This window comes from Saccharomyces kudriavzevii, assembly GCF_947243775.1.
Source record: "Saccharomyces kudriavzevii IFO 1802 strain IFO1802 genome assembly, chromosome: 5".
NCBI lineage: Eukaryota > Fungi > Ascomycota > Saccharomycetes > Saccharomycetales > Saccharomycetaceae > Saccharomyces > Saccharomyces kudriavzevii.
The window spans coordinates 456,037-481,915 of NC_079276.1; the positions used below are offsets into that span (position 1 = coordinate 456,037).

The 25,879-nt window shown below is 41.7% G+C and overlaps 11 protein-coding genes and 2 non-coding genes across 13 annotated transcripts; 2 read left to right on the forward strand and 11 right to left on the reverse strand.

Moving 5' to 3' along the window:
- Positions 1-38: 38 nt before the first annotated feature.
- On the reverse strand, positions 39-1,370 carry SKDI05G2320 (2-aminoadipate transaminase; the record flags this gene model as incomplete). The annotated part of the gene is made up of 1 exon (XM_056227564.1): positions 39-1,370. One exon carries the CDS (start codon positions 1,368-1,370, stop codon positions 39-41), a length of 1,332 nt encoding a protein of 443 aa, XP_056087373.1.
- A 52-nt stretch (positions 1,371-1,422) lies between these two features.
- Positions 1,423-2,187, reverse strand: PET122 (Pet122p; the record flags this gene model as incomplete). The annotated part of the gene is made up of 1 exon (XM_056227565.1): positions 1,423-2,187. One exon carries the CDS (start codon positions 2,185-2,187, stop codon positions 1,423-1,425), a length of 765 nt encoding a protein of 254 aa, XP_056087374.1.
- A 222-nt stretch (positions 2,188-2,409) lies between these two features.
- On the forward strand, positions 2,410-3,618 carry OXA1 (membrane insertase OXA1; the record flags this gene model as incomplete). The annotated part of the gene is made up of 1 exon (XM_056227566.1): positions 2,410-3,618. One exon carries the CDS (start codon positions 2,410-2,412, stop codon positions 3,616-3,618), a length of 1,209 nt encoding a protein of 402 aa, XP_056087375.1.
- Positions 3,619-3,720: 102 nt separating this feature from the next.
- BEM2 (GTPase-activating protein BEM2) lies at positions 3,721-10,200 on the reverse strand (the record flags this gene model as incomplete). The annotated part of the gene is made up of 1 exon (XM_056227567.1): positions 3,721-10,200. The coding sequence occupies one exon, from the start codon at positions 10,198-10,200 to the stop codon at positions 3,721-3,723; it is 6,480 nt and encodes a 2,159-aa protein (XP_056087376.1).
- A 471-nt stretch (positions 10,201-10,671) lies between these two features.
- MYG1 (Myg1p) lies at positions 10,672-11,688 on the reverse strand (the record flags this gene model as incomplete). The annotated part of the gene is made up of 1 exon (XM_056227568.1): positions 10,672-11,688. One exon carries the CDS (start codon positions 11,686-11,688, stop codon positions 10,672-10,674), a length of 1,017 nt encoding a protein of 338 aa, XP_056087377.1.
- Positions 11,689-12,134: 446 nt separating this feature from the next.
- Positions 12,135-14,534, forward strand: COG3 (Golgi transport complex subunit COG3; the record flags this gene model as incomplete). Its single annotated transcript, XM_056227569.1, has 1 exon — positions 12,135-14,534. One exon carries the CDS (start codon positions 12,135-12,137, stop codon positions 14,532-14,534), a length of 2,400 nt encoding a protein of 799 aa, XP_056087378.1.
- A 143-nt stretch (positions 14,535-14,677) lies between these two features.
- On the reverse strand, positions 14,678-14,749 carry Skdi_5.trna18E. The gene has a single exon. It is a non-coding gene; the product is annotated as a tRNA-Glu (tRNA).
- Positions 14,750-15,424: 675 nt separating this feature from the next.
- Positions 15,425-17,092, reverse strand: SKDI05G2390 (uncharacterized protein; the record flags this gene model as incomplete). The annotated part of the gene is made up of 1 exon (XM_056227571.1): positions 15,425-17,092. One exon carries the CDS (start codon positions 17,090-17,092, stop codon positions 15,425-15,427), a length of 1,668 nt encoding a protein of 555 aa, XP_056087379.1.
- An 898-nt stretch (positions 17,093-17,990) lies between these two features.
- BUR6 (negative cofactor 2 transcription regulator complex subunit BUR6) lies at positions 17,991-18,425 on the reverse strand (the record flags this gene model as incomplete). Its single annotated transcript, XM_056227572.1, has 1 exon — positions 17,991-18,425. One exon carries the CDS (start codon positions 18,423-18,425, stop codon positions 17,991-17,993), a length of 435 nt encoding a protein of 144 aa, XP_056087380.1.
- A 402-nt stretch (positions 18,426-18,827) lies between these two features.
- Skdi_5.trna19R lies at positions 18,828-18,900 on the reverse strand. The gene has a single exon. It is a non-coding gene; the product is annotated as a tRNA-Arg (tRNA).
- A 1,887-nt stretch (positions 18,901-20,787) lies between these two features.
- SPT2 (Spt2p) lies at positions 20,788-21,789 on the reverse strand (the record flags this gene model as incomplete). The annotated part of the gene is made up of 1 exon (XM_056227573.1): positions 20,788-21,789. One exon carries the CDS (start codon positions 21,787-21,789, stop codon positions 20,788-20,790), a length of 1,002 nt encoding a protein of 333 aa, XP_056087381.1.
- A 288-nt stretch (positions 21,790-22,077) lies between these two features.
- On the reverse strand, positions 22,078-24,336 carry RAD4 (Rad4p; the record flags this gene model as incomplete). Its single annotated transcript, XM_056227574.1, has 1 exon — positions 22,078-24,336. One exon carries the CDS (start codon positions 24,334-24,336, stop codon positions 22,078-22,080), a length of 2,259 nt encoding a protein of 752 aa, XP_056087382.1.
- Positions 24,337-24,518: 182 nt separating this feature from the next.
- Positions 24,519-25,217, reverse strand: GCG1 (gamma-glutamylcyclotransferase; the record flags this gene model as incomplete). Its single annotated transcript, XM_056227575.1, has 1 exon — positions 24,519-25,217. One exon carries the CDS (start codon positions 25,215-25,217, stop codon positions 24,519-24,521), a length of 699 nt encoding a protein of 232 aa, XP_056087383.1.
- Between the last annotated feature and the right edge of the window lie 662 nt (positions 25,218-25,879).

Sequence of the window (25,879 nt, forward strand, 5' to 3'; positions counted from 1 at the left end):
CCCCCCTGCACGACTCAATTATATATGCCTATTTCTTTCTATATAACTATGTTATTAGCGATCGCATGGGATTTGCAGGCGGCGCCAAACAGCTCAATGCCCCTTTCAATCTGATGGGTCTCGAGGAAGCTGATGGATAGTCTGAAGGACGACCGGCCCCAGTTTTTCTCGTCGCCCAGGACTTCGAAATTCGAACCGTTGGCCAGGATGACATTATACTTCTTGGCAAGAACGGTCGATATCTCCATGGCGTTGTACGCTGGCGGCAAGGTGATCCAGACAAAATAGCCACCCCTCAATGGCGGCATCTCCGTTCCCGGCGGCATGCACTTCTTGAGGGCTGCGGTCAGGACAGCGGCTCTTTCAGAGTACACGGCCCTCAAATGTGCAATGCACCTCTGGGCGGCACCGCTACGCAGCAACTCGCCCACGATCATTGAGTTCAACTGCGAGGGCGTTCCGCCAGATACGTTCGCACCCCCCTTGGAGAGCTGTCTGGCGAGGTTCGCATTGATGGATTCGTGGTATCCAAACCTGAGCCCGGGGGCGATCAGCTTGGAGAACGTCGCGTTGGAGACCGTGTTGCCAAACGAGTCCTCGCTCGAGGCCGCTGTGCTTCTATCTATGTGCACCATTCTCAAGGGTGGAGAGGGCAGCTCATCGGCAGGGGTGGTGTAGTCCAGAATGTCGTACACGTCATCGGTGATGACCAGCATGTCGTACTGGCGGGCGATGTCAATGAGCCTGCGTCGGGTCTCGAGCGAGTACGTATTGCCCGACGGGTTCGCAAACGTCGGAATGCAGTACATGACGTACTTGAAGATTTTCTTGCTCAGCTTCGAGCCCTGAATGATCTCCGTGGTGCCTCTGGGCTGCGGTTCCGCCTCGTGGCGGTCCAGTGCGGCGATCAACGACTCAAAGTCAATCGAGTCGTGGCCCCTCTCGTTGATAGCGGTTATCTTGCCCTTGAACCCGGCATCCGTGAAGCAGTCATTGATCAAGAAATACGTCGGCGTGATGATGAACGCCTGTCTGGTGTACCCGTTGTGTGGCAGGGTCGTCTGCAGAAGGATGTTCAGCATCCCGTACGAGGCGCCGCTGTCCAGATTCAAATGCTGCGCCAGTGTCCTAGTCCGGGCCCCATCTTTGAACTTGAACACCTGCTCATTGAGAAACCTACAGATCTGCTCCCGCACCCACAGGGCGCCCTCGTCGGAACCGTACGTGAGCGGATGCCTATTGCAGGGGTCGTTATCGTACTCCCTAGTCTGAGGGCCCAGCACAGCCGCAGTAGCCTCGATCACCGCCTCTCGAGGCAGCAGCCTCGAACTCGGGTGTCCCTTGAAGAAATTGATCTCACTGTTGGCCATTTTTGTCCGTTAGCCCTTCTGTTCCTTATACCACTTTGGCTTGCACCCGGGCTCACACGTTAATCTCGAATCCTCTTCTCTTTATCACCAGCTCGGCATCCACCAGCGGCAGCCCGCGATAGCACTGGCCGAACTCCGCCAGCACCCGTCGCGCCTGTGCTGGGCCGGGCACATGCCACAGGACCCCAGCCAACAGCAGAGGCAGCGACCACTCGTTCTTTACAACCACGGGTTGTCGTCCAAACAGTGCCAGGGTGCCTGTCAGCTCTGGCTGCTGCCCAGCGGCCACGCCCACGGCCTTGGCCAGCTGCGGGAAGTCCCGTAGTCTCAATGGCGGCCGCCCCGGCAAGGTGTCCATCTCCTGCAAGAACACCTTCCACTTCTCCCTGAGAGCTGTCGAGTGCATTGTGCCACGCGCAAATGCCTCCACTTTGACCCGTCTAAGCTCGAACTCCACCGCCTCGCTTTCTGGACTCGTACCACGATCAGGGCCCATCGCCTGGTGGTGCAGTAGGAACTGCGCGGGCAAGAACAGCTTGTCCTGGTGCAACGCCACGCCAGCCATGTCGCAGAGCAAGCGGCCCTCGACTGCCAATCGGCGTGGCATCACATGCTGGTACCACATGTACGCTATGGTCTCGACGTGCGCAAGCGCAGCCGCTTGCGCCAGCATCGTGTGCAGCAGCTCCACGTCCACGCTGGTCTTCTGCTGCTGACGCAGCAGTGCCAGCGCGCCTGCCACATCCCCGTTCAGGCTGCTCAACAGCATTCGCGACCGCACGTCGCTGCTCATTAGTCTTTTCGTGATAGCCAACATGATTGCTAATGTTTATGGTCGTGCTTGTATGCTCGAGCTCGATTCTCGTGCTCCTTCATGTGCCTATGTTCCCTTGATTGCTCAAAGCATTCCCTGCAGGCCGAGGTTTCGTTTTCAACCAACTGCACGAAAGCAATCCGAGCCATGAAAAATTCGAATCGCTGCGTCCCTCTCTCTCTCTCTGTACATAGATGAGCGCAGTACACAACCACCGCCTCGACGATGTTCAAACTCACCTCTCGACTCGTCACGTCTAGGTTTGCCGCCTCCTCCAGACTAGCCACTGCTCGCACGGTAGTGTCTCCTCGGCCCATCCAGTCTTGGATCTCTTTGCCGGCCAGACGATTCAATTCCACGGGCCCAAATGGCAACGAAGTCTCGGAAATCCAGACCCAGTTGCCCTCCATCGATGAATTGACCTCCTCTGCCTCCTCTCTTTCCGCTTCCGCCTCGGACCTCATTGCCAACACGAGTCAAACTGTGGGCGAACTCTCCTCTCACATGGGCTATCTAAATAGTATCGGCATGGCTCAGACCTGGTATTGGCCCTCCGACATCATCCAGCATGTCCTGGAGGCCGTTCACGTCTACTCCGGTCTGCCTTGGTGGGGGACCATCGCCGCCACCACCATTCTCATCAGATGCCTCTTGTTCCCCCTCTACGTCAAGTCCTCTGACACCGTTGCCAGGAATTCCCACATCAAGCCAGAACTGGATGCCTTGAACAACAAGCTGATGTCCACTGCAGATCTGCAACAGGGCCAATTGGTCGCCATGCAAAGGAAAAAACTGCTTTCCTCGCACGGTATAAAGAACAGATGGCTGGCCGCACCCATGCTGCAAATCCCCATAGCTCTAGGGTTTTTCAACGCATTGAGACATATGGCCAACTACCCCATAGATGGGTTCACTAATCAAGGAGCCGCCTGGTTTACTGATTTGACACAGGCGGACCCTTACTTGGGTTTGCAAGTGATTACCGCCGCGGTGTTCATCTCGTTTACAAGACTCGGTGGTGAAACCGGTGCTCAACAATTCAGTTCTCCAATGAAGCGTCTTTTCACCATTCTCCCCATCATTTCTATACCGGCCACCATGAACTTGTCATCCGCCGTCGTTCTATACTTCGCATTTAATGGGGCATTTTCTGTCCTGCAAACCCTCATCTTGAGAAATAAGTGGGTCCGCTCCAAATTGAAGATTACAGAAGTGGCTAAACCAAGAACACCCGTTGCTGGCCCTTCATCTACGGAAAATATGGGCATTTTCCAATCTTTGAAACATAATATCCAAAAGGCAAGAGACCAGGCAGAAAGAAGGCAATTGATGCAGGATAATGAAAAACAAAAACAAGAAAGCTTCAAGGAAAAGAGACAGAACTCGAAGATTAAAATCGTCCACAAGTCGAATTTCATTAATAACAAAAAATAAATAACGCTCTATATCTCTGTGTAAATATAAAATATAAAACTGAAAACCACGACACATGTGGTCGAATTGTTATAGTGCACATACATCTTGCAGGGTTTTTTATTACCCAAAATAGTCATTTGGATTTTTGATGAAATCCTGGAGAATCGTCTGAACCGCTCCTAACCTGGACCCCATACTATTGGCTAAATCTTCCTGGTTTATGAAACTCATAGAAAACACAATAGCCAAATTAGATGCGTCCATCTTATTGTTAACGACATGCTGATGTACTTTATTCAAATGGAATACTATTCTTTTCAAAGTTTGATAGTAACATGTAGGCAATTTTTGCAACAGCTCAATCATCGTTCTTTTGTATTCTTCATTTGCCATCACATGCGCGTTATATTTTATTGCTAAATCAGTGAAATCATTCACCATCGCATGAGAAAATAGGGAGTCTGGTAACTCTCTTAGGTACATCTTAAAGCATCCTGCGATGGCATTCACTTCAAACCATCTATCGTCTTCTAATGTAAAGGAATTATCAGTTGCACCTTCTTCATCGAATGCGTTCTTCAATGCATTTATACTGCCGATGGAACCAGGAATTCTATACAACCCCACTTCGTCTAGTCCGCGCAGCTCGATTTCTTCCAGTAACTTCACAACAATTGCGGGAATCATTGTATTCTCTCTTTCGCAAACATCTTCTAACGGTACACCAAAAATTTTATTATGTGTTTTGCCCTTGTATTTCTTAGAATGGAATGAGAACCTCTTGGAGGCCTTGATCATTTTCATCCATTCATTGAGATCATTAGAGCTCGTGGTTTGGATCAAGTATTCATGACCATTCTGCATAACTATCTTAAATGCATAATAATAAGCTGGAATGTTCCTGTGGTTGATTATTTCCATTATTGATTTGATTTCAAAGGTTTTCAAACTATAACTAGGTTTCAAATCACGCAAATGTATGGAATCTATCTCTGGAAGTACACTAGGTAGGATGGATTTATTACTTGAAATTTCTTGTGAGAGTATACTGTTTAATGAGTAATTAGAAGCCGATGCGTTGAACCCACCGATTGAAAAAGGCCTTCTGAAAAATCCACCGATTTTTTTACTAACACCATTATGACTGGAATTAGATACTACTGATGACCTATTTGTCGAGATTGAAGCTCTTGAGTCTCTTCTATTTCTTGCTCCATTATTGCTATCCATAACGCTGACTAGAGACGATGATGCTTGACTAGTGTTCTTATTAAGACTGTAGTTCTGGTCATTGTCGCTATGATTACCTGGTATAACAACAGATTTTCTATTTTTCTTTGGGACAGTTTGTTGCAGAACGGCAGAGTTCTTCAAAATTTTTTCCTGGTCAAGCAAAACCTCTAATTTCCTAGTTTCTCTTTTGATTTTTTCAATTTCATTGACTAGAATTTCATTAAATATTTCCGTCTCTTGAAATCCCTCTGATGCAGCTTCCGATTCTGATACTTGTTTAGTCTTCTTTCTGTATGCCCTATCCAAATCCTCAAAATTATTGAACAAAATACGGCCAAAAGTGTTCTTTTTGGAGGGATTTTCGTCGTTCGTTTCAAAGTCAAATGAAAGCTCTCTTTCGTTAGGAATTAAATCCAAGATATTGGAGATTATGTTGTTGACAAATCTCCTTTTATCGAAGTTGATTAGTTTCGAATTTGTAATGCTCATATTAGGAACAAACTGCGAGATTTCAAGTAACCTTGATATGAACCAACCTGGGCACGGGCATAAATTCTTGCAGTTTTTGTTGAATACATCATCAATCTCAATGAACTTTTTTATATGTATGTCATCTATCTGCTCTAAAATGTTACTGATAGACCTTAGGTTTTGCGTCCCTTTAGTAGTATTAGAAAGTTTTTCAGAAGCTTTAATCCATGAAACTTCATAGTTCCTTGATTCTGGTGAAATTATAGCATGTGCGATAGCAGTCTCGATGAAGGCTGGAATATGTGGACATATAGCATGGGGACTTTCATCTTCCTCCGAATCAAATAAATCCAAACTTCCATTTTTCCAGCGTATATAATTCAACACTTGTAAAATAACTTTGCAAGTTACTAACCTTTCTCTACCACTTTTATTAATATTTGAAATTTCCATCACGAAGAATGTTGTCAGACTCATGTGCAACTTTATCAACAGTTTGATAGATTGAGGTAATCTTTCAAAAAAAAGACTATCTTTACCATTGTTATCCTTGACAATCAATGTAGAAATCCAAGTAAAGAGATTTGAAATTTCAAACTCATGTAATTGTAAATATCCTGGGTTTATCAATTTGCTTGATTTGAAATGTAGTGGATAATTAAAAAATGAAACTAAAGATTCTTTTGATAGCAACTCCAACTCTTGGAAAATAACTATCCAATCATTTTTCGATATCAAGTTGAACTTTTTGGATATAAAATTATCTAACTGGTAAATCCATTCTAGTATATTTTCATAATCCGTGGAATTTAGTTTTTGGAATGATCTGATCATATCATCATTGAAGGTAGAATCATCAAGGATACCATTTAGGTCAGTTAAAGAAAACGTGCTAAAGGATTTCAAACTATCAGTTATTCTCCTTTGTGTTCTATTGACGCCAATAGGTCTATAAAGCTGCTTTTGGTAAGCTGACTTAATACAGTGAAATAGATCCGTTAGCGTAACTAGTAGATTTTCTGTTTCAATAATGAATTCCCCAGGTAAATTTTTCTTCAACTTTAGGTTGGCAATCCTCATAGTCCATTCGGTAGACACTTCCTGTTCCATAATTTTTATAATATCCAATAGGGTGGAGTTACTGGACAAATCGTCTGTAAAATCAGAATAATGATTTTTTACTAAATGTAATATAGCTTCGGCAGCACCAATTTGAATTTTGGCCATATAAATAGGATTCACATTCTCATCATCAATGACTTTCGTGTCCCATACGGGGAAATTTTGATCATATAATGATGAAGATGCCAAATTAGAACCCTCATTTATTTTCATTTTGGAATCATCATTGCGGTCCAGAATCTTGGAAATTGATACGCTGCAGCTTTTGGCACCAATATATCGCTTAGCCATATTTTCTAACACTGCGGTCGTAGTGGTAAAACTTTTATACGTGTTGAAAAACGTCTCTGTGAAAATATCATTGTCCATAGTTAGTTTGACAAATGCATAGTCTAGTAATCCAAAATTATCATCGGGAGCTCCTCTAATAGAATGACTTCTTAGCTTCTGGTTATGGTAATAATTCTCAAGGTCCTTAGTGTCCACTAACTTCGAGAAAATGTTTGCAGTTAACACTAGTAAATCAAATATTTTTTCTAATGATGATGATTTTAACGCCACATGAATAATGGATTCTTTTAATGAATCTGATACTTGACCAATATTATTGAAAAAATCCATATTCTCTAAAGTTTTACTCAATCTTCCAGCAGTATCCATGGAATCTCTCATCTTTTGGTTTGAAGCAGCAGAATTGTTGATGATCATGGAAGAGCGTTGTGAAAATCTTTTTGGGGTTTCTATCACCATACTAGCTGGACGGGATTTACCGTCACTGTCGTAAACAGATTTGAAAACTAAATCATCCGAAATGTGAAACACGTCCATGTCTATATTAAAAACATCCCTCACAGATTTTAGTAACCTTTGTTTATTCGATTGTTTCGATGACATTTCTTTAATCACTGGACCATCGATATTTCCAATACCTGTGACTTTATTATTATCATTAGTTGCCAGGGAGGTATTATCCATGAATGAACCTGAGGCATGACTGTTAGAAACGACTACGATTGGTTCACTAATTGAAAGTGATTTAGAGAGGCGGGCGGAAGACCTTGGGGGGGGTAGTTTTGCATCACTGGCAGCTCCCACCAGTGTATTCTTAGGGAATAAAGAATAATTTGGCAATAGTTCATTGTATAAAATAGGTAAATAACTTCCAGTCACCAAGGCGCTTCTTTGAGCGCCAATTGTAGAGTACGCTTTTTGATCAATTGTCGGAGGCTCGAGTTGGAGGCTTAGTCTCATTATTCCCTCAATGTTTAAGGGAGGTTGTGATAGATGAAATTTCCATAATTGGTAGACTACACTCGTGGACAGCCCATTTTCCTTAATATGATCAGATGGTTTCGCATTGTTCCCCATAGAGTCTATTGCTTGCAATCTTTGTTGCCATTTATGAAAAGCGTTTTTGGTTCTATTAATTTTCTTCTCCAAGTACTTGAACTTCGCATCAGGTGGCAAATCATCAGCATGGATCAGCAAGTCGCCAAAATAAGAAATGACATTCGCTCTTGTAAAATCATCATCTAGGTTCGGTGGAGCGAGAATGAAAACGCTACTTGTCGATTTGGATGTTCTTTGCCGCCTTTCTAATTGAATAATAGTGGGAACCCAATCCTTGAAAATAGTTTTCAGTGACTGATCAGGAACGTGTTTCCATGAAGATGATCTTAATACTGGGATAGAGCAGATAATAGTGGCAACGGCTAGCCATGACACCATATCTCCTAAATGTTCAAACCTACAACCAATTTGAACCCACTTATTTAATAATTCCGCTTTCAGTTTCGAAGACATTTTTTTGCTAAACGTGGGATTCGTTGGAAATAAATGAGATACTAGTAATCTTCCTAAAAAATGGATGTTTTGGTTGTTATTGAATACCAATGGATTCAGTGAAATAATTCTTCGGTTAACAAACTTAGAATCATAGAGCAGGGAATAATCAAATTTCGGTGCCCACACTTTATCAAACTTCAAATTGATTTGATGAATTTCATCAGCTAATTTCTTGATGTCCATAGACAGAAAACGACTTGGATCTAAAATAATTTCTAATTCGTGCGTAGATGATATCTTTGTTGGTAGAGATCGACTGAATGCTGTTAGTTTCATTAATTCATTATGCTTGTTCGCAATTTTGATTTTCAGAGTGTTGGAAATTTCATCGTTATGCAAAGATATAGTATCCAATAGGGAAATTATGGCCTTGAGCATTGGTTCATCCAATAAAAATCCCGGAAATACATCGAGAATAGTCTTGGCGACTAAAGCTAATCTTTGCGTCATAGAATCATCCATAAAAGAAGCTATATTGTAGAATTGTGTAGAACTATTTGTCAATCTAGATTTGTTTTTGGTGAAAGAAAGCCCGTACTGATTGAACATTTTCAGAAACTTAATGAAATGGTCTAATAATGGAAACATTAACAACAGATTAATAATGGTTCTATGGGTCTTTGATGACGATTTTTCGTTGGGCGTATCTGGATGTTTTGAATTAGAGTAGAATAGAACTGCATGACACAAACTTTCTATTGTGCCTGATACGATCTTACCATCACTGTCTAGTTTTAAATCTGGATGAGGATAAGTTTCAGATAAGTATTTTAAATCTGATGTAATGGGCTCGCCCACTTGATCAACTGGTTGCCTTTGAAGCTGTGCTTCTGCTCCCGGTTGTGAGTTTGCTTGCTGTTTCTTCTGCTGAAGATTTTCATTTGCTGTACTACTATTTGAGGCCGGCAACGTTGGGTCGAAGAACTTAACATTGTTATTCAATCCACTTTTGTAAAGGTTCATAACACACCCTCTCAACTGTGCCCTGTAAAGACGGTAGTCGGGCACTAGCATTTGCGGATCTAAAGCTATGCTACTTCTTGCCGAGGCCATATCATTGGTACTACTATTGGGCGCAATAGCATTGTTATCATCATTTTTCAAAGACGAGCCGTCGTTACTATAGAATCTACTCTCCCTGCTTCTAGAATACGCATCATTACGAAGATTTTGAGAAGAAGAGGAAGAGGAAGAAATTGTAATCGAGCTACTATAATTCGTTGCTACAGTTTGACCATGCGACTTATTCACCCATCCGCTTTTGAAAATTGTTGTATCATAGTTTTCAGAGTTTAGATGGATGACATTCTTTTGCCTTGGCTCAACCTCATTAACGGTATTATTATTGTTACTGGCACCTGGACTACTCAGAGGTTTTTCCAGTGCGGTTCCCGTGCTACATCGAGATTGAGGAGGTGATAATGATGGAGAGCGCGAGGGCAACAGTGAATCTTTCGAGAGTCCACTCTTCTTGGGTGCCACAGAAATATCATCGGGAGCATTGGATTTTTGACTAGAAGAATTACTGGTGTCCTCTTCGGAGTAGACAGACGCAGAATCATCTCTTAGCGTAGAAGCGATGCTTCTCGATGACCTGGCGTTCGCCTCAGAATGATACATTCCCAAGTTTACCTGACTGGGGCTGGCAGGTGTATACTGCTTAGAAGATACAAATATGGAGCTTTTTCTCTTATCTCTATTGCTTTCTTCTCCTCTATGGTGACTGTGTCCCTGACCATTATGATGGTGGGAATGCATGTATTGAGGAGGATTGCTCGTTGAGTTCCGAATTGTTTGAGAGGATGATGAAGGGGACGGGGAGGAGGACGTGGTGGACGCAGTCGTAGTCTTTTGTGGCGTGGAAGTTGAACCTGAGCTAGCACTTGTTGTAGAAGATTTCCTGTTCTTTGACCAGAGAAGACCTTTCATTTGACTCGTGCTTCACTGTTGGTTTTTGTGTTTATTAGAAAAAAGCTAAAAGGCACGATTACAATGAGTTCTTTTACACTGAAACGTTTGCTTGTTTATTCTGTTGGAAAAATGCGATTGATCTGCAGTATCCTGACAAAAAAGGAAAAAAAAAAAAAGAAAATTGCGTGTAGCGGGAACGGGAATACAAAAGCAGTGTGTCAAAAATGGAGAAGAATGTTTGCACGAGCTGAAAGTTCACAGTGAGTGGGCTGACGTGGTGTGCTTCTTTTGGTTCTCTTTTTTGTGCCCCATAAGCCATGTCATGGCTTGCATTTCGAGGCTGTTTTCAAGTGCGTGTGTTTCACCGGATGGAGTATGTTTAAGGATCCGCGGCGGGAAGATTTTTGCTTGCATTGAGATTTACTTACTATACAGAATAAATAGAGGGCTTGTTGAATATATAGGATTCCGCTAATAGCTCGATCCATACTAGGCCAGAGACATCTTGGCCAGCTGGTAGACGGCTTCCTTCGTCTTGGCACCGCCGATGAAGCCAGCCGCATGGATGAAGATGCATCCCGGAATACCGCTCTTGGTGCTCAACTCTTCGTCTCTGAGACCTCTTAGTGGTTCCGGCAAACCTCTTCTAAATTGAAAAGAGGTGGAGTTGATGGGTACGGTGGATACCCTCCAGGCATTTGAGGAGTCTGTAAAGAGAACAAACTCGATCTGTTTTTGAATGTTCTTCTCTCTTTCCAGCTCGTATAGATGTTCCTTCCATGGACAGAACTGAGGTAAGACAATGATCTTGCCGCTCTTGTCAACGTCCAGTCTTTCGTCAATCGCCTGCGCTACAAGGGTCTTCGCTGGCAACCACGATTCACCGTAGCCTTTCACCAATGTGACGAAAACCTCGCCGATAAAAGCGCTTGCGCGAGCAAAGCATTTGTCGAAGGACTCGTCGGAAGTATCCTCGTTCCAATTGGGGTTCATGCCTGAAATGATCCCAGGGATGCTGATGGCGTTGTCCCTGAAATTGGGCTCCAAGTCAGAACCCCTAGGGATCGTGTACTTGCTGATACCGTTGTCGTTGGCATCCAGTGCCTCGACAAACTGCTTGTATACTTTATTATACAGCAAATCCAGGTCAGCACTGCTCGTACTGCTGTTCAAAATGGTCTTGATAATGTCGCGCCCGTAGTGCTTGAAGATCAGGCCGGCACTCGAGAGCTTGGTCTTGTAGTTCTCGTTGAACGTCTCGAAAAACCCACGCTGGTGGTGGTCAAAGAACTTCACACCGTCGTACTGTGCGCCGACGTCCACTAAAATGTCACTGGCTTCCCAGTCCTTAGGGTTTCTTGACCTGACGAGCTTAGCATCTTTGAACTCCGGTAATAGCCTTAGCATATATACTGCCAAAGACTCGTCCGCGTGGAAGGATCCGGAATGTGTGCATATCTGCTTAACCATCTTGAACTCCAGTTTTACTCTTTTCACGTTATTCATACAGACCGCTTTATCTTTTCTCCCAACTTTCACAGCAGCAATCGCCTTAGTAGCTCATTGCTTTCTTTTTGAAGTATCTAGAAAATTTTCGCGCTTTTCGTAGCTGCAAGAAAATGAAAAAAAGAGTGAAAAAAATAGCAGACAATTCACCATTGAAGAGATGTCATATAACTTCGAAAATTCAGGATATTGCGGGAGAATTTATACCAATGGCCCAAAATACTCTGATAAGTCGTCTTGTGAAGACTGTATATTGATAGCAATAGCGTGCTGTAGAACTGGCACAAAATGTAAAAATAACATTTCCGTTACCCTGCCGCGAGAACTCTCGTCGTGCCAATCAACATATAAAAGACTTTTAGCTCTATGGGACACATATGCACACAGGCAATACTAGCTGATGGCGTGGCACGCCGATATTCAACGTGCTACTCACGTATCAAAAAATGGTCGAAAGTAGAAGGAATTCGTTGGTCCGCGACATTGCGTATCATCCGACCACATCAGAAACTCAGTCCATTACGGGCTTATTGGATGATTCGTACCTATTTGATGAACTGAAAAAACTCTCTTTGGCAGTAGAAAGCTCTAAGGGCATGCAAATTGTCGGTGGCTCAGAGTCAAATCGTTCCGAGGCCAACCAGCCTGAAGCTATACCATCGGTGAATGGAAGCAAAACAGATAAATACTCGTATTATAATACCTACTTGGACCAGTTAAACACTAAGATAGATGAGTACAAAGTCGTTCTGGACCAAACACGCCAGATCAATGATCAATTGAATGGTTCCATCGAGAAATTTCATGATATCTCACAGGATACCAAAGTGTTTATTGACGAAACGAAGACCATTTACGAAAAGCAGTATAAGCTGAGGAATTTGACTGAGTCTATCCCGAGGACTCTACATTATTTTGAGGTCCTGGATCCTATCATGCGCCGTTTGAACCATGCGAACTCTCCCGCCATTGTCAAGAAAGGCTCCTTTGCGACGATGCTGACCACAATCGACGAATCGTTGAAGTTTTTGGACGAAAACAGTGAATTCAAAGACGCTGGGGCGTACAGAATAAAGTTCAAGCAATGCTTGATCAGAGCTTGTGAATTAATATCCCATTTTCTACATAATCTGTTGAAACAGACAAACCAAGAAATTCTAGATAAAACGAAAAACAAGAATTTGTTGACTGGGTTGCCTTCGAGTACAAGAGACGCCTTCTTGTATAGTAAATTCTCCACTATAGCGGACACTTTCAAAACCCAGGTGTCAGAAATTGTCAAGAGAAGCAATGACAAGGCTTATCACAAATACCACGACGAATTGAACTCCATTCTTCATGAGTGTTTCAACCACTACTTCCAAACACGCTTGAAATTGTTAACTCCAGTGATTTGGTCTCATATAGACGATATTATCTTAAAAGATAAGGAGCAAGACTTGGTTAGGTTTATTCAAGACGGTAAGGCGTACTTCCAGCAGTTATGCACGGATGAGTATAAGCTTTTCGTCGAGTTTTTCCCTGAAAGGGAATGCCGCTTCAAGATCAATCAATGGTTTTTACAATTATGCGAACCACTTTATGATTCGATAAGAATTAGGGTCTTAAAAGAGACAGATATCTCGATGTTGTGTGACTCGGTAACTTTGTTTGCCCCATACTATGAATTCGAGGAAGGTTCTGAGGAATATTTGAAGCAATTCACCGATATTCAATACGATAAATTGTTTGAACCAATTGTCCAAAAGGTGCAGGCTAGATTAATCTTGAGAGTTCAAATTTACGTTCAACAGAACATTCTAAGCTATAAGCCTACGAGGGATGTTTTCATGATTTCAAATAGAAGAAGAAAATCGAAGAGCAGCTCAAAGGAGGACAATAAGAATAGTGCCACTGCTAAAGATAGTTCGGATCCCTTGTTAGAATCTTATTTGTCCTCTTTCAAAAATAGAAATACTCTTTCTAATGATGCAGATGAAGAATACACTGATTCGGAAGACGCTAACGATAGAATTTCACAATTACAAACATACTATCCACCCTTGTTGAAGACTTTGGCCCTTTTATCTAAGATTTATGAAATGATCAATTCCGTGGTATTTGATGATCTAGCCCATCATATAGTTCATGATTGTATCATATCTTTGAGAAATGCTTATGATATGGTAATCAGATCGTCAGCAGGGAAATCCGATATTAACAATTTGGATGTTTCACTGGCATACCTGAAAAACTTATTAATGTTGCGTGACTCCATACAGAACTTTAATATTCAATATACAGTCAATGAAACTTACCTGGATTTCTCAGGTGTGGAGGGGTTCTTCAAATCACTGAAAGAAAATGGTAGAAATGTCTTGAAGAAGACAAAATCATCTTCGATATTGACTCTAGCAAGAGAACTGGTCCCAAAAGTTGTAAACAACATGGTGGACGCACGTACGGAACTAATCTCCGAATTGAGAAATGTCATCAAGGATTTCACCGAAAATACTTCTTTGGAACTTATTGACGACACCTTAGATACCAAGAATGATGGACAATTATTGGCAAAGAACGTAAAACTCAGAGAAAATATAAAAGCGAGATTACCAAGAATATGCGAACAAATATTGAACTATATTGACGATCAAGAAATAGTTGTTAACCTCTTAGATGCTGTGCAGGAGTTAATTACACAGTCTTATTCCAAATATTTTGAACTTATAACTGAATTGGCGGAAAATGGGAAATTAGCTAAGGATCAAGTCGCCGACGTTATGTATTTGGATGTATTTACAGATTTCTTTGCCAAAGAGGTGGCGGATCTCTTAAGAAATGGTCGCATAAGTACTGGAAAAAAGTAGTTAAATCGGTTTATTTATAGTTTTGATACCTGTCCTTCATATGTAAATTGATATCAACGAAGCAGACATGTCAGCAATAAAGAGATTGATTCAAGAACTCTTAGAAGCTTGTAAAGGAATAAATAAAAACTACAAAAAGAAAACTCCGATACGGGGAGTCGAACCCCGGTCTCCACGGTGAAAGCGTGATGTGATAGCCGTTACACTATATCGGAATAAATTTCATGAAAGAGATGTACACTATAGTGGTATACTCCAGAACAATTAGTGATTCTGCACTCTCGCTCTTTACTTATAAAAAAGACCATGCGTATTCGATATACAGTGAGTAACATTCCGCGAACTATGTTGACAACTAGCTTAGCAAAAGCTACTTCCCTGACATCAAAAGAATTGCTAGATCATCCTGGTGTCACCCGAGTTCGTGATATAACAGGGAGGACGAAGAGAAGAGTTGTAACGAAGCTTCCATTTGTGCTAGCAATCAATGAACGATAGTTGATTTTTTTGCTCCGACAGTAAGCTATGCCTAGTATTTTGCCTCAAGATGCGTCAGGATACTACTAAACAAAATATTATTGCCTCTATTAGAATGCAATCTCAGCAATTATCACAAGATTCTAATCCTTTTACTTTCATACCGATCTTTTTTGAGTCTATGAGCCCAATTTTAGAAATTCCAGTGCTTTGATTTCGACTTTTCATCACTACGTCTATTTTAACGCTGATGAAAGAAAATATAAGCGAATGAACCCATAGACATTCATTCAAAATCGTGATGACTAATTAATTAACATACGTAAAAAAGTTCAATGCATATAGGATAATGTAGAATATATAAGCAGATAGGTAGAGGTTCAAGGAAAGAGAAAGAAAAAACTTCTGGCTCTTTATAGGTAGAAATGTGTAAATCTGGCGCTCTCTTGATGGACCCGCATTTCTTTTCTCTTAAACTCATTTACCTCCATCTTGATTTCGATATTGGATATGTTTTTAGTGGATGAGAGATTATTACCGATAAAGGAAGAAGTACTGACGACATCTTGTATTTTCACTTTAGAGAAATTATCTAAGAAGGTATTGTCACATCTGCAATAGTCTGCAGGAGACCATGTATCATTTACATAAATCTCATCGGCGAAGCGTAAGGACTTGATGGCACTTTTAGATTTTGATGACCTTGAAGAAGGTACTGGGGTTGGTGAGGAAGAAATGGATTGCATTGGTCCGCGAGAAACCAATGACGATGAAGATGAGGAGGAGGGACCTGGAGATGACCTCGGAGAATTGACGAAGGAAGAATTAGCGGCCTCGGCAGTGGTAGAAAGAGAAGATGGCACGGACGCGGTCAAAGGTAATTTATTCAGATACACAGTAGGCCATTCAACCTGCAAACGCTTCAAGAAAACGCTAGTATTCTCTACGGGTGCAATATCTTCATTAGAGGAATCCTGATTGCAGTAATATAACTTTGTGCTTTGTTTATCGGACAATGTAGGCCTATTTGGAGATCTAGGAGGTGGAAGAACGGGTATTTTGGTGTTGTTTCCGAGGGCAGTCAGTTCCTGTACTAAAGCTGAATTTTCAGTCGGTGGTGAAAACGCTTCTTGATTGTTGACAGTAAAGGAACTTTGTCTCTCAATTTCAACTGGCTGCTCAAGAGACGTTATTGGTTTTGGTACATTTCTCTCGGGATTTTTCCTTTTCTGTTTCGTTTTGTAGTTTTCTTCCACGACGTCTGTGGAATTTGATGATTTTGATGACCAAATTTTCCTGAAAAAGCGTGAGATCTTTTTAGAGTTGGATCTGATTAATTTCGGAGACTCGGGTTCTACCTTTGCATTGTCGCCATCAGCATTGCTTTTCTTGAAAGGCTGATTGACTGTTGGTGTGGCAATAGAACGGATATTCATCGGAGATGAGCACGAAACTGGGGTCAAAGGCAATGATGAAGTAGAGGGAGAACTGGGCAGGATCAAAGAAGGTGGTGAAAATTTTGGTTTTTGGTTTCTTGGTGTGAAATTTTCACCATTGGGGAATTGGAAGGCAGTCTTCATTTGCTTCCTTTGTAACTGGAAAGGAGTAAGCTCTTTCCTAACACGTGGGTTTGAATAGGTCGGCGGTGATGACCGGAGACTATAACGAGCTCCCGAGTATTTCTCGGGAATGGTCATCAAAGAGTGGCGTCTGGACGGGTTGGGCATACGATTATATTGTGGGCGCTCATTGTATTCCGTAGTGCTGTTGTTCATGTTTTCATAGCGAGATGGACAATGTTTGGTGGAAGGCAGCGATGAAGTGGAGGAAGAGGCGAAATTAGGCCTGTTGTAGTGGCGCATTGGCGCACCTTTGCTATTGTTATCTGATCTAGCAGTGACAAGGGTAGAGTGTCTTCTTGAGACGGCGGCATCTGGTATGTAGAACAGATCTATGGTAGACGACGATCTGGCGCCCACGGCTCTGGGAATATTCAAAGAATCTCTCCTAAAGGAGGACGTAAGGTTGTGACATTCATTACCGTGCAAACTTCTCCTTGAGGAAGAACTCTGCTGTATCATGAGTGAAAGGATTAACGAGTGGTTGTGACTATGTAGCTAGCCTTCTGTAATGGGTTTTATGGTCTCAGCACCAAAGAAATTAATAAACTGACAAATCGCTTGTTCTAGCCTTCTTCCAGTTACTTGATCTGTGAAGAATTTAAACAGTTTATGGTATATAGAGCGCAGCACAGAGGGCGAGTTCAAGTTCGAATGGAAAACAAATGCAAGGAGCAAGTCTGTGATATATTTCTAGGTCGTGTTTTTGAGGTATTAATATCAAGTGATTATCAAAAACAAGAAATCAACAATCAGACAGCTTGGGTTGGCATGTCAGTGTAATTTACAATTATACTTTCTTTCTTTGGTGTCCCAACCGCAACGCAAACCGCGAGAACCTTAGCGATTTTTCACGTTTCCTCTTTTCGTTGCTGCAAGAATCCTCGAGCCAGCCCTTCGTCCGCATTTTTTGGCATTTAAAGAAAAAAAATTAGCTTTTCTTTTTCCTTATTTCTTTTTTGTTTTTCTCTAATGTAGGTACAGCCAGAAAGATGCTTACGGATGGGGGGGTGCCTAAACATCTTACACATGTGTGAGCGAAGACGGCGGCGCAGCAGCACGTTTCTGAATCGTATAGGAGGCTTGACATCCGCACACCCTCCTGCGGTACACTCCGGAGATCGTATAGTGTGATGCAAGCCTATTCCAAAAGTTTAAGGAGAGCAATGCATTTTCCTAAACGGGAACGCGCATACTTGTAATGTACGAATGTGGAAACGTACGGAGATGGCTGCAGATACTGTAGATGTGCCGTTGGCATCGTTACGTACGTGATTACGTTTCGTCCTTGATAACTAAATATATATATATTTATAGATTTGATTTTATATTACATTCCATTACATCATCATGTTTACGCTCAAGCACTCTCCTCCTCCTCCTCTTCCTCCTGTGCTTGATCTTCCTCCGCGCACACGCCTTCCCTTAGAAAATCGAACTTCTCGTCGTTTAATATTGTTTTCTTCAGTATTTCGGCGGTTATCCTCTTCGTTCCTTGTCCTCTTGCCGTTTCTCCGCTTTTTTTCACCAACAACGCTATAAAAAACTCTAGTGACCTACCCGCTATTACTGGCGTAGCCTGTGACACCTTGCCTATGTCCTCGTCCGATTGCATTATCTTCTTTACCTTAGCCGGTGGAAAGTGTGTTTTTATCCTGTCGAACACGTCCCTTAACTCGCCATTGTCGGCCGTGCTGCTGCTCATATTAGCCGCTGCCCCTCCACCGGTGTCAAGTGACACCTCATGTTCTGGTTTTATTGGTGGTAGATGCGTTGTTATTGGCACTTGATCCATTTATTCAAAATATAATAGTTACTGTTACAGTTACTTTCCTCTAAAATTGTCGTTTTTCGTGTTGTACTTGTCTTTTCCGTTTTTGGCCCTGATACCTTGAAAAGATGATTTTTTGTGTATACGCTTTTCTCTTTGTTTTTTTCTATTTCTCAATGCATTGCATGCCCTTTTCGTAGATTTCTATTTATTTTAAGGGTAATGGAGAATTGTCACGCTACCGGACGAAAAAAAAAAAAAAAAAAATAATTCGGCCTGGATAATTCTCCTCCTTAAATACAAAAAGATTCTTTTCCTTTTAATGTCATAGGACACGGACGATAAAAAATGAAGAGAAAAAAACTCCCCCAGACACGCATGGCGGGTAATGATTAAAGATCCTCAAAACTGAAAAAAAAATTAGTTCTTCCCCGCCAGGACTTGAACCTGGAATCTTCTGGTTCGTAGCCAGACGCCGTGACCATTGGGCCACGAGGAACAAGAACTTTGAAAGGTAGGCTAGCCATTAGGGCTTTTTCCAAGGGCGCATATATCCTTATTATCTTTTTTGGTATCTATCTTTCTTTTGATAATCAATAGCGGCAAATGAGAATAAAAGCAAAAATCTTTCTTATACTATATAAGAGAGGTGTACAAAAACGCACGCTGATTGGACATATTAAATAAGTTCAATATAACAATAAACTAGGGAATTTACTATAAGTACAATGTAACGACTCATATCATTTATATATAAATTCCAAGTTGATATTCAATTAATGGATCTTTGATTCAGTTAAGCTCACTTTCCGAACAGCTCGTTTAGCATTGCTTCATTCTACTAAAGATACGACATCTGTGTAACATATAAGAAGTACACTTTAGAATACAGCCTGAATACTTCAGATAATAATGTTCTTGACTAGTTATGTGAATAATGATGAACCGACTTGTTCCAACAGTTTCCTGTCGGAAGATAGTTGACTTTATTCACTAGCAAAACTCCGCACCAATTGTTGGGGTTCCATTTTTGATAAAGTTAGTAATGCTATATCCATAGAATACACGCACCCCACTCACACTAGAAGTTCTTTTCATGGATTCCCAAATCCACCAAAGGATTCCTACGTAATATATATAGATTTATTTTGTTGATAATTAGTAGTATTAATTAGGGATAAAGGCGAAACTCTTTCCTATACTATATAAGAGAGGTATGTAAAGCGCACGCCGATTGGACATATTAAGTATGTTCAACACATAACAATAACCTAGGGAATTTACTATAAGTTCAATGTAACGACTCATATCATTTATATATAAATTCCAAGTTGATGTTCAATTAATGGATCTTTGACTCCAAGTGCACCCATCAATAAAACGTCATTTCAACATTCTTCATCCTGAAACAAGGACTAGTTATATGAATAATGATGAACCTACTTGCTCCAACATATTTTCATTTTTAACTTATACGTCATCGTTCGATGATCCCATCATATCATCAATCCTTGCGCTTGAACTTCTACTAAATTCGCTAACAATCTGAATCTTTTTAGTTCGCGTCATCCTCTTAACCCCGTATATTACAACTCCTACCTACATGAATGAATGTATCAACCTGTCGTACTGACAATTGATGGAGGGATGATTATTGTTTCAACAGGACTATCATCCATTTATTACTAGTATAAAGATTAAGATTGCTGTTGCTGTTGCTGTTGCTCGAGTATTATCATATACGGTGTTCAAAGAAGACGTAAATTATGGAACCAATATAAGATTAAACTGTAGTCGAAATTATTGGAAACAGCGAAGTATAGTTTACAACCTGGTTTTTTCACCTCATATTTACTGTTTAGGCAACTAAATACTCATTTACTGCCGCCCCCTTTCCGCATTGTCTGTATTTTTGTCTTGCCGCCTAGCATTTAAAATTTCTCTAGAATATTTTAAAATTAAAGAATTGTAAACTTAATGTAAATATAAGTTAGCGCTAAAAATTTCTTTCAAAGTCCCTTAAAATGGAGATGACACACAATGACTGTGGCATAATAGTATTTGCTTTGTCCAACCTAAGCCACAAATTTGTGAAATATCCCAGTTTGAAGGTTGACATCTATTATTACATATTTAAATGTATAAAATCATGGGGACGTTTTCCGGATAAATGAATATCCTCACCCAACTTATGCAGCATCCTGGCACTGTTGAAATTGGCCCACAACAAGGCGGTTAAATGGAGAACGTTAACCTAAAGGTATAAACATGAAGGTAAGAGAGAAGCATTGATAACGATTTTTTTGAGACTACCGCAACGGAATTATACAAACCCTCTTTACTGTTTCATCAGAGATGACTTCCACATTACTAAAAGGCATCTTCGCTAGTGAATATCCTTTTTACGCCGTTTCTTATCTTCCTCATGCTTCTTTAACCACGCCTCTTCACGTTTATCTTCTAGTCTTGCCATTTTTCTTGCGACTTCTTCCTCTTCCAAGATTTCCATTTCATTGGCCTCCATATCGTCATCCTCAAGGTCATCGTAATCGTACTCTGAGCGCTTTTTGCCTCTGTTGAACATAGCCCAAATTTCGTCACGATCATACCCAGGCTCACTGCCATGCTTCGATCTGCGACGATAGCTTTCATCCTCGTCATCCTCTATGAAATCATCCATATCATTATCTTCTTCGTAATAGCCATCTTGGTATCTTGATTTTTGCTTTCTGGATTCCAACTTCTCTTTCAATGCCTTATTAGGTTGAGCAAATCCATTCGTAGGCAGGTTGAGCCTCACGGGCCTGGGTGACTCTGGTGATTTCACCCCATTATCTCTTGAAGGTGTCCCATGCAGTGTTGTACCTGGTGATGGTTTCTTTTGTAGTCTTTTCGAACTTTTAAAGCCTGGCTTACTAAGATGTGGGCGCACCTTGGCAATCGGTTCCGGCGACTTGACTTTTGCGGGCTGTTTTTCATTATTCTCTGCTTGTTTCATTAGCTCTTCAAATGATATCTTCTTAATAGGTGCAGGCTTCTTTCTCACCACTGGTTTGAGTGGCGCATGACTGGCACCAATAGACCTCTTGAACCGGATTCCCAGGCCACCTTCATCTTCATCATTCCTCTCCGATCTCTTTTTTTCAGACCCAGATGAGGTACTGCGTTTCCGTTTTACGCCACTTTTTTTAGCCAAAGCACCGTTCTTTAGCAGTTCCTGTCGCCTTAGTTCCTTCAATCTTTTTACTGCAGGGTCTTCGTCTCTTATGTAATTTTTGGGTAGCAAAGAGCGTTCCCTGTCAGTCTTTTTCGGTGATGTATCTTGAATTGTGACTTTCGATGCAGTTGTTGATTTTCGTATTTTCGAAAGCTTGGAAAGAAAACTCATGACTGAAATACTTCACTTTAAATAGGACTTAAGCCCACGTCTCCTCACCTAGAATTTCTTTCCTCTTACACTTATTATTCTATTGTTGTCCTGTATTAATCTGTGGCACCTCTCCATGTGGGAATACTCTAGTTAAATGAAACGTAATCATGTTAGACGAATGAAGGCAGAAGCCCGATTTCTAACGCAGTATTATTCATTATAAAGTATGTACAACAAAACCCCTTAGCGCATGCCCTCAGTTACCGACCAATTTTAATGTAAATTCAAAAAGCTTTCAAGTTTGAATCATTCTGACTCTCCAGACATTTCTAGTTCTTTCATAAAATCAGAATAATCGTCTGCCACCTCTTCACCTGCAGTACTTTCAACGTCTTTACTTATGGGAACGTATTCCAGACTATCCTCAGCGTCAGAAGGTTCGCTATATGCCTGTGCTTCTTGATTTAATGCACCTGGAAGGAAGCCGCCACCCATGAATCCTTCTGTATTATCATCATTATCTTCGACATCTTGATCCTTAATATCACTAGGTTCTTCTTCTCCTATCTTGCCATACGTGAAATTCAGTTTACTACGAATACGCAGTTTCAACAGCAGGGTATTCCAGCATTCCAAAGCATCAAGCAAATGCTCTTTCCTGTTATCATCCTCTTGAACATACTCTATTCCATCAATAGCAGCCTCAATAGCCCCTCTCAGCCATTTCGCAACAACAATACCACTTATAACTGGTTTAACTGTACTGCCACGCTCAAACTTAAAAGAAGTCACAGCAGGCGCAAACTCTGTCCCTAAAAACTTGGCAGCTTTGATAGCGACAGGACTTTCAATCAGGCAGCAGTTAGCAGGGATCATTGTCGGTGTAAAAACTTCAATATTTCCAAATGTGTTCTTAGTGATCTCACCATTTATGCCTGCCAATGGTGGATTATATAAATTTGTGTCATCCAAACTATAAAGCCTTTCATCTTCCCTTTCTACGTCCCCTCTTAGCCTTCCAGTATTTCTCTTGATCACCTTTTTGCATCTGCAGCCAGTCTTCAGAATCCGGCCTTCCATGTACCATTGCCTAGCGCTTTTTAAATCCATGATATCCCTTTTTGCGTATACTTTCAAGACTTTCCCAACTTTCCCATGCACTTTTAAATACCCGCACTCTTTGCATCCCGCCTTTACGATTTGGGTTTGTTTGATATCCTGTTCCAAAACGAAGTACGGGTGGTTTTTCAAATCCTGCACCGAATCTGGTATGCCTTCACTTTCATCTCTTTGGAAGAAATACTGGTCTTCATAATCATCAATTTTGGTTCTCTTCCTGTGGTGGAGAGCTGTTACTACTTTCTTATACCACTGCTCACCAAAATCATCCTTAGTAATCCTTCTTTTTCTTACTTTAGAATTCATCCATTGAGCGTACCTACGAGTCACATCTCTACAGCCGTACTTTCGATCGTAACCAATCACATACCTCAGCATATTTCTTTCACAACAGGCGACTCCTTTCGGCGCTAGCTTAGAATGCAATCTAACTTGTTCAATGGTCTTGAGGTTTACCGGGTCAATGGTTATCCATTTTTTGGAAAACTTATCCCATACCTCACACCAGAAGATTGGATATCTGACCATATCTTGGTACGTACTATTGCAATCCAAAGATGTGTCAATCTTCATATTAGTAAAATCTGGAGGCTGACACGACATAATAAGCCGTACATTGATGTTACAGGCCCTAAGCATCGCAACAAAACCCTGCAGTGAAATATCGGGATCTCCACGACCTTTGATCACGGCCTTTAGAAAATCCAGTCTTGTCAATGCCTTGTATCTTTTATTCTTGTTATCCGTTTCAACTTCCCCCCACGTTCTCATATAAAGCCCCATATCGTTATATTTTTTAGTGATTTTCCAGTGCTTTTGCCACAGTTCTATACATTTCTTCAACCCATCTAACAGTTTCCTGGTACTTCTAAGCGGGAGTTCATCATCCTTCTGGGGATGCAACAGCTCAAATACTTTCTCAGGTACTAAGTTGCTTAGTTTTCTAGACAAGCGCTTACTGTTGATCCATTCATTTCGTACAAATCCGTGAACCATCAGGCAAACCAGACATAACATGTGGAAATATTTTCTTCTTTTCCGTTCATCGTTGGAGCAGACGTTGCGACTGCTCTTTTTAGTGGCACTGCTGCTCCTACTCGAAGGTCTGATTTCAAACGATATGTCCCCCACTCCAGCTACCTCACTTTCATCTGTGACATCTTCAAAATCTTCGGAATCATAATCTTCTTCAGACGATTGGATTTCTTCCACACTGTCATCCGACGGTACGGTAATGACACCATCATCTGAAGAATCCAGGTTCACGCTGACAACACTTTCTCCGGGAGGCTCATTCAGCCCAGCTTTGAACTTTTTGGCATCCGGTAGGGGCTGGTTCTTTCTTCTGAGTCTCCTTCCTCTCTTCGAGGGAGCACCTTCTGTCTGCTTCTCGTTAAGAACCTTCTTTATTAATTCAAAGTATTCCTTCGGCAGGTTCTCATTCATTTTGGATAAACACTAGTCCAATTTTTGTCTCTGTTTACTTCCCTTTTGGTACCATGCATTATTGCACATCTTCTGCCATATCAAGGATACCTAAGCGAGATTTTCCATTCTCCGCCGCACTATAGTGGTAAGAAAGTTGATAAGTTAACGTGCTCTATCTATATGTATATATACGAACTTATTTATCTGTATTTATCCGCCGTTTCCAATAGAGCTGTCAGGTAGTGGTCGGTAATGAGCATTCCCTCTTTCATTATGGGCATTTGTACAAGTGCATGCTGCAGCTTTGCGAGGTATTCATAGTTGGAACCGCTGGGTCCGTGCGACGTAGCGATGACTCTTGCAGTTTCATCCACAGCCTCTGGCCCAATAAAGGCCTCGTTATTGACAGTACCAATGTACACTGTGGTGCGCAGCACTGGTTTGCCCGTTTTGTTGTGGCGAGGCAACTGCTCCAGCGCTTCGCCCAGCTCTACCTCGTGTTCCTGATCAGTTTCCAGATGCACTTCAACCTCGTGTATCGTGTATCCGTTTTGCTCCCTAACATCCAGATACTCCTTTACCTCTTGGGCGTGTTCAGGTGGAACATAATATACCACCCCTATTGTGATCAAGTCTTCTGGACCCTGAATGGGCGCGCTTTTGCTGTACAGATTCACGTTCTTCAAGAAACCGGCCTGGTTTACGATTTCCTCGTGCGGAATCAGCGTAGCCACCCTACCAGGGCTCTCAGGCGTACCTCTATGATCGGTGGAGCTCTGCCAGAACCGACGTGCAAAACCATGAATAATTGCGGGGATTCTATGCGTATAATGAGACGGAGGCTTATAGATCAGCGATCCGTAGCCTAAGACCCAGATACCACTATTTTTGATAGTCATTTTGCCGTTCAATTATTCACAACCACACCCAACGGCTATAATTGCTTCTTTTACCAACACTTCACCTCGAGGCTCAGAGTGATAGCTCACGACTAATAATATCCTTGCCGTTTAACGTTACCTCGAAGCGGTGATATTTTCCGCCTCTTCAGCGGAACCCAGAAAAAAGGAAGAAGGCCATGGAATGGAGGTGGCAAATTTTTTCTCTTTCTTTCTCCATATGAACCACTCCAAGGATATATTAACAAGAGGTCAGCAAGGTAGTTAGAGACTTCCACGCTTTCCGAAGCGAGTGCACCGTTGGTGATCGGAAAGTTAACATGTGTCGCTGAAACGGGTTATACCTTGGTGTTCTTTCTTCCCATCGTTGTTGCTTTTAGTGTCTCCAAACCTCCTTAGAAATTTTAGAATCGAACGGTCTGTACCTACGAAGTCAAATATTCCGCATTTGTCCTGTATTGCCAATTCTGTAGGCCTCAATATGGAAGGATCCGCAGGATGGAACCGTGCCCCATGGTCTGAGAGGGAACTGTGCATAACGGGGAGAGAAACCATTTGACCACCTCATGAATTCTCACCGCAATTATTGTTTGAAAGTAGTCAGATTTTTCACACGTTGGAAGCGAAGTTAGCATTTACTTCTGTTGAAATACATTTGAACA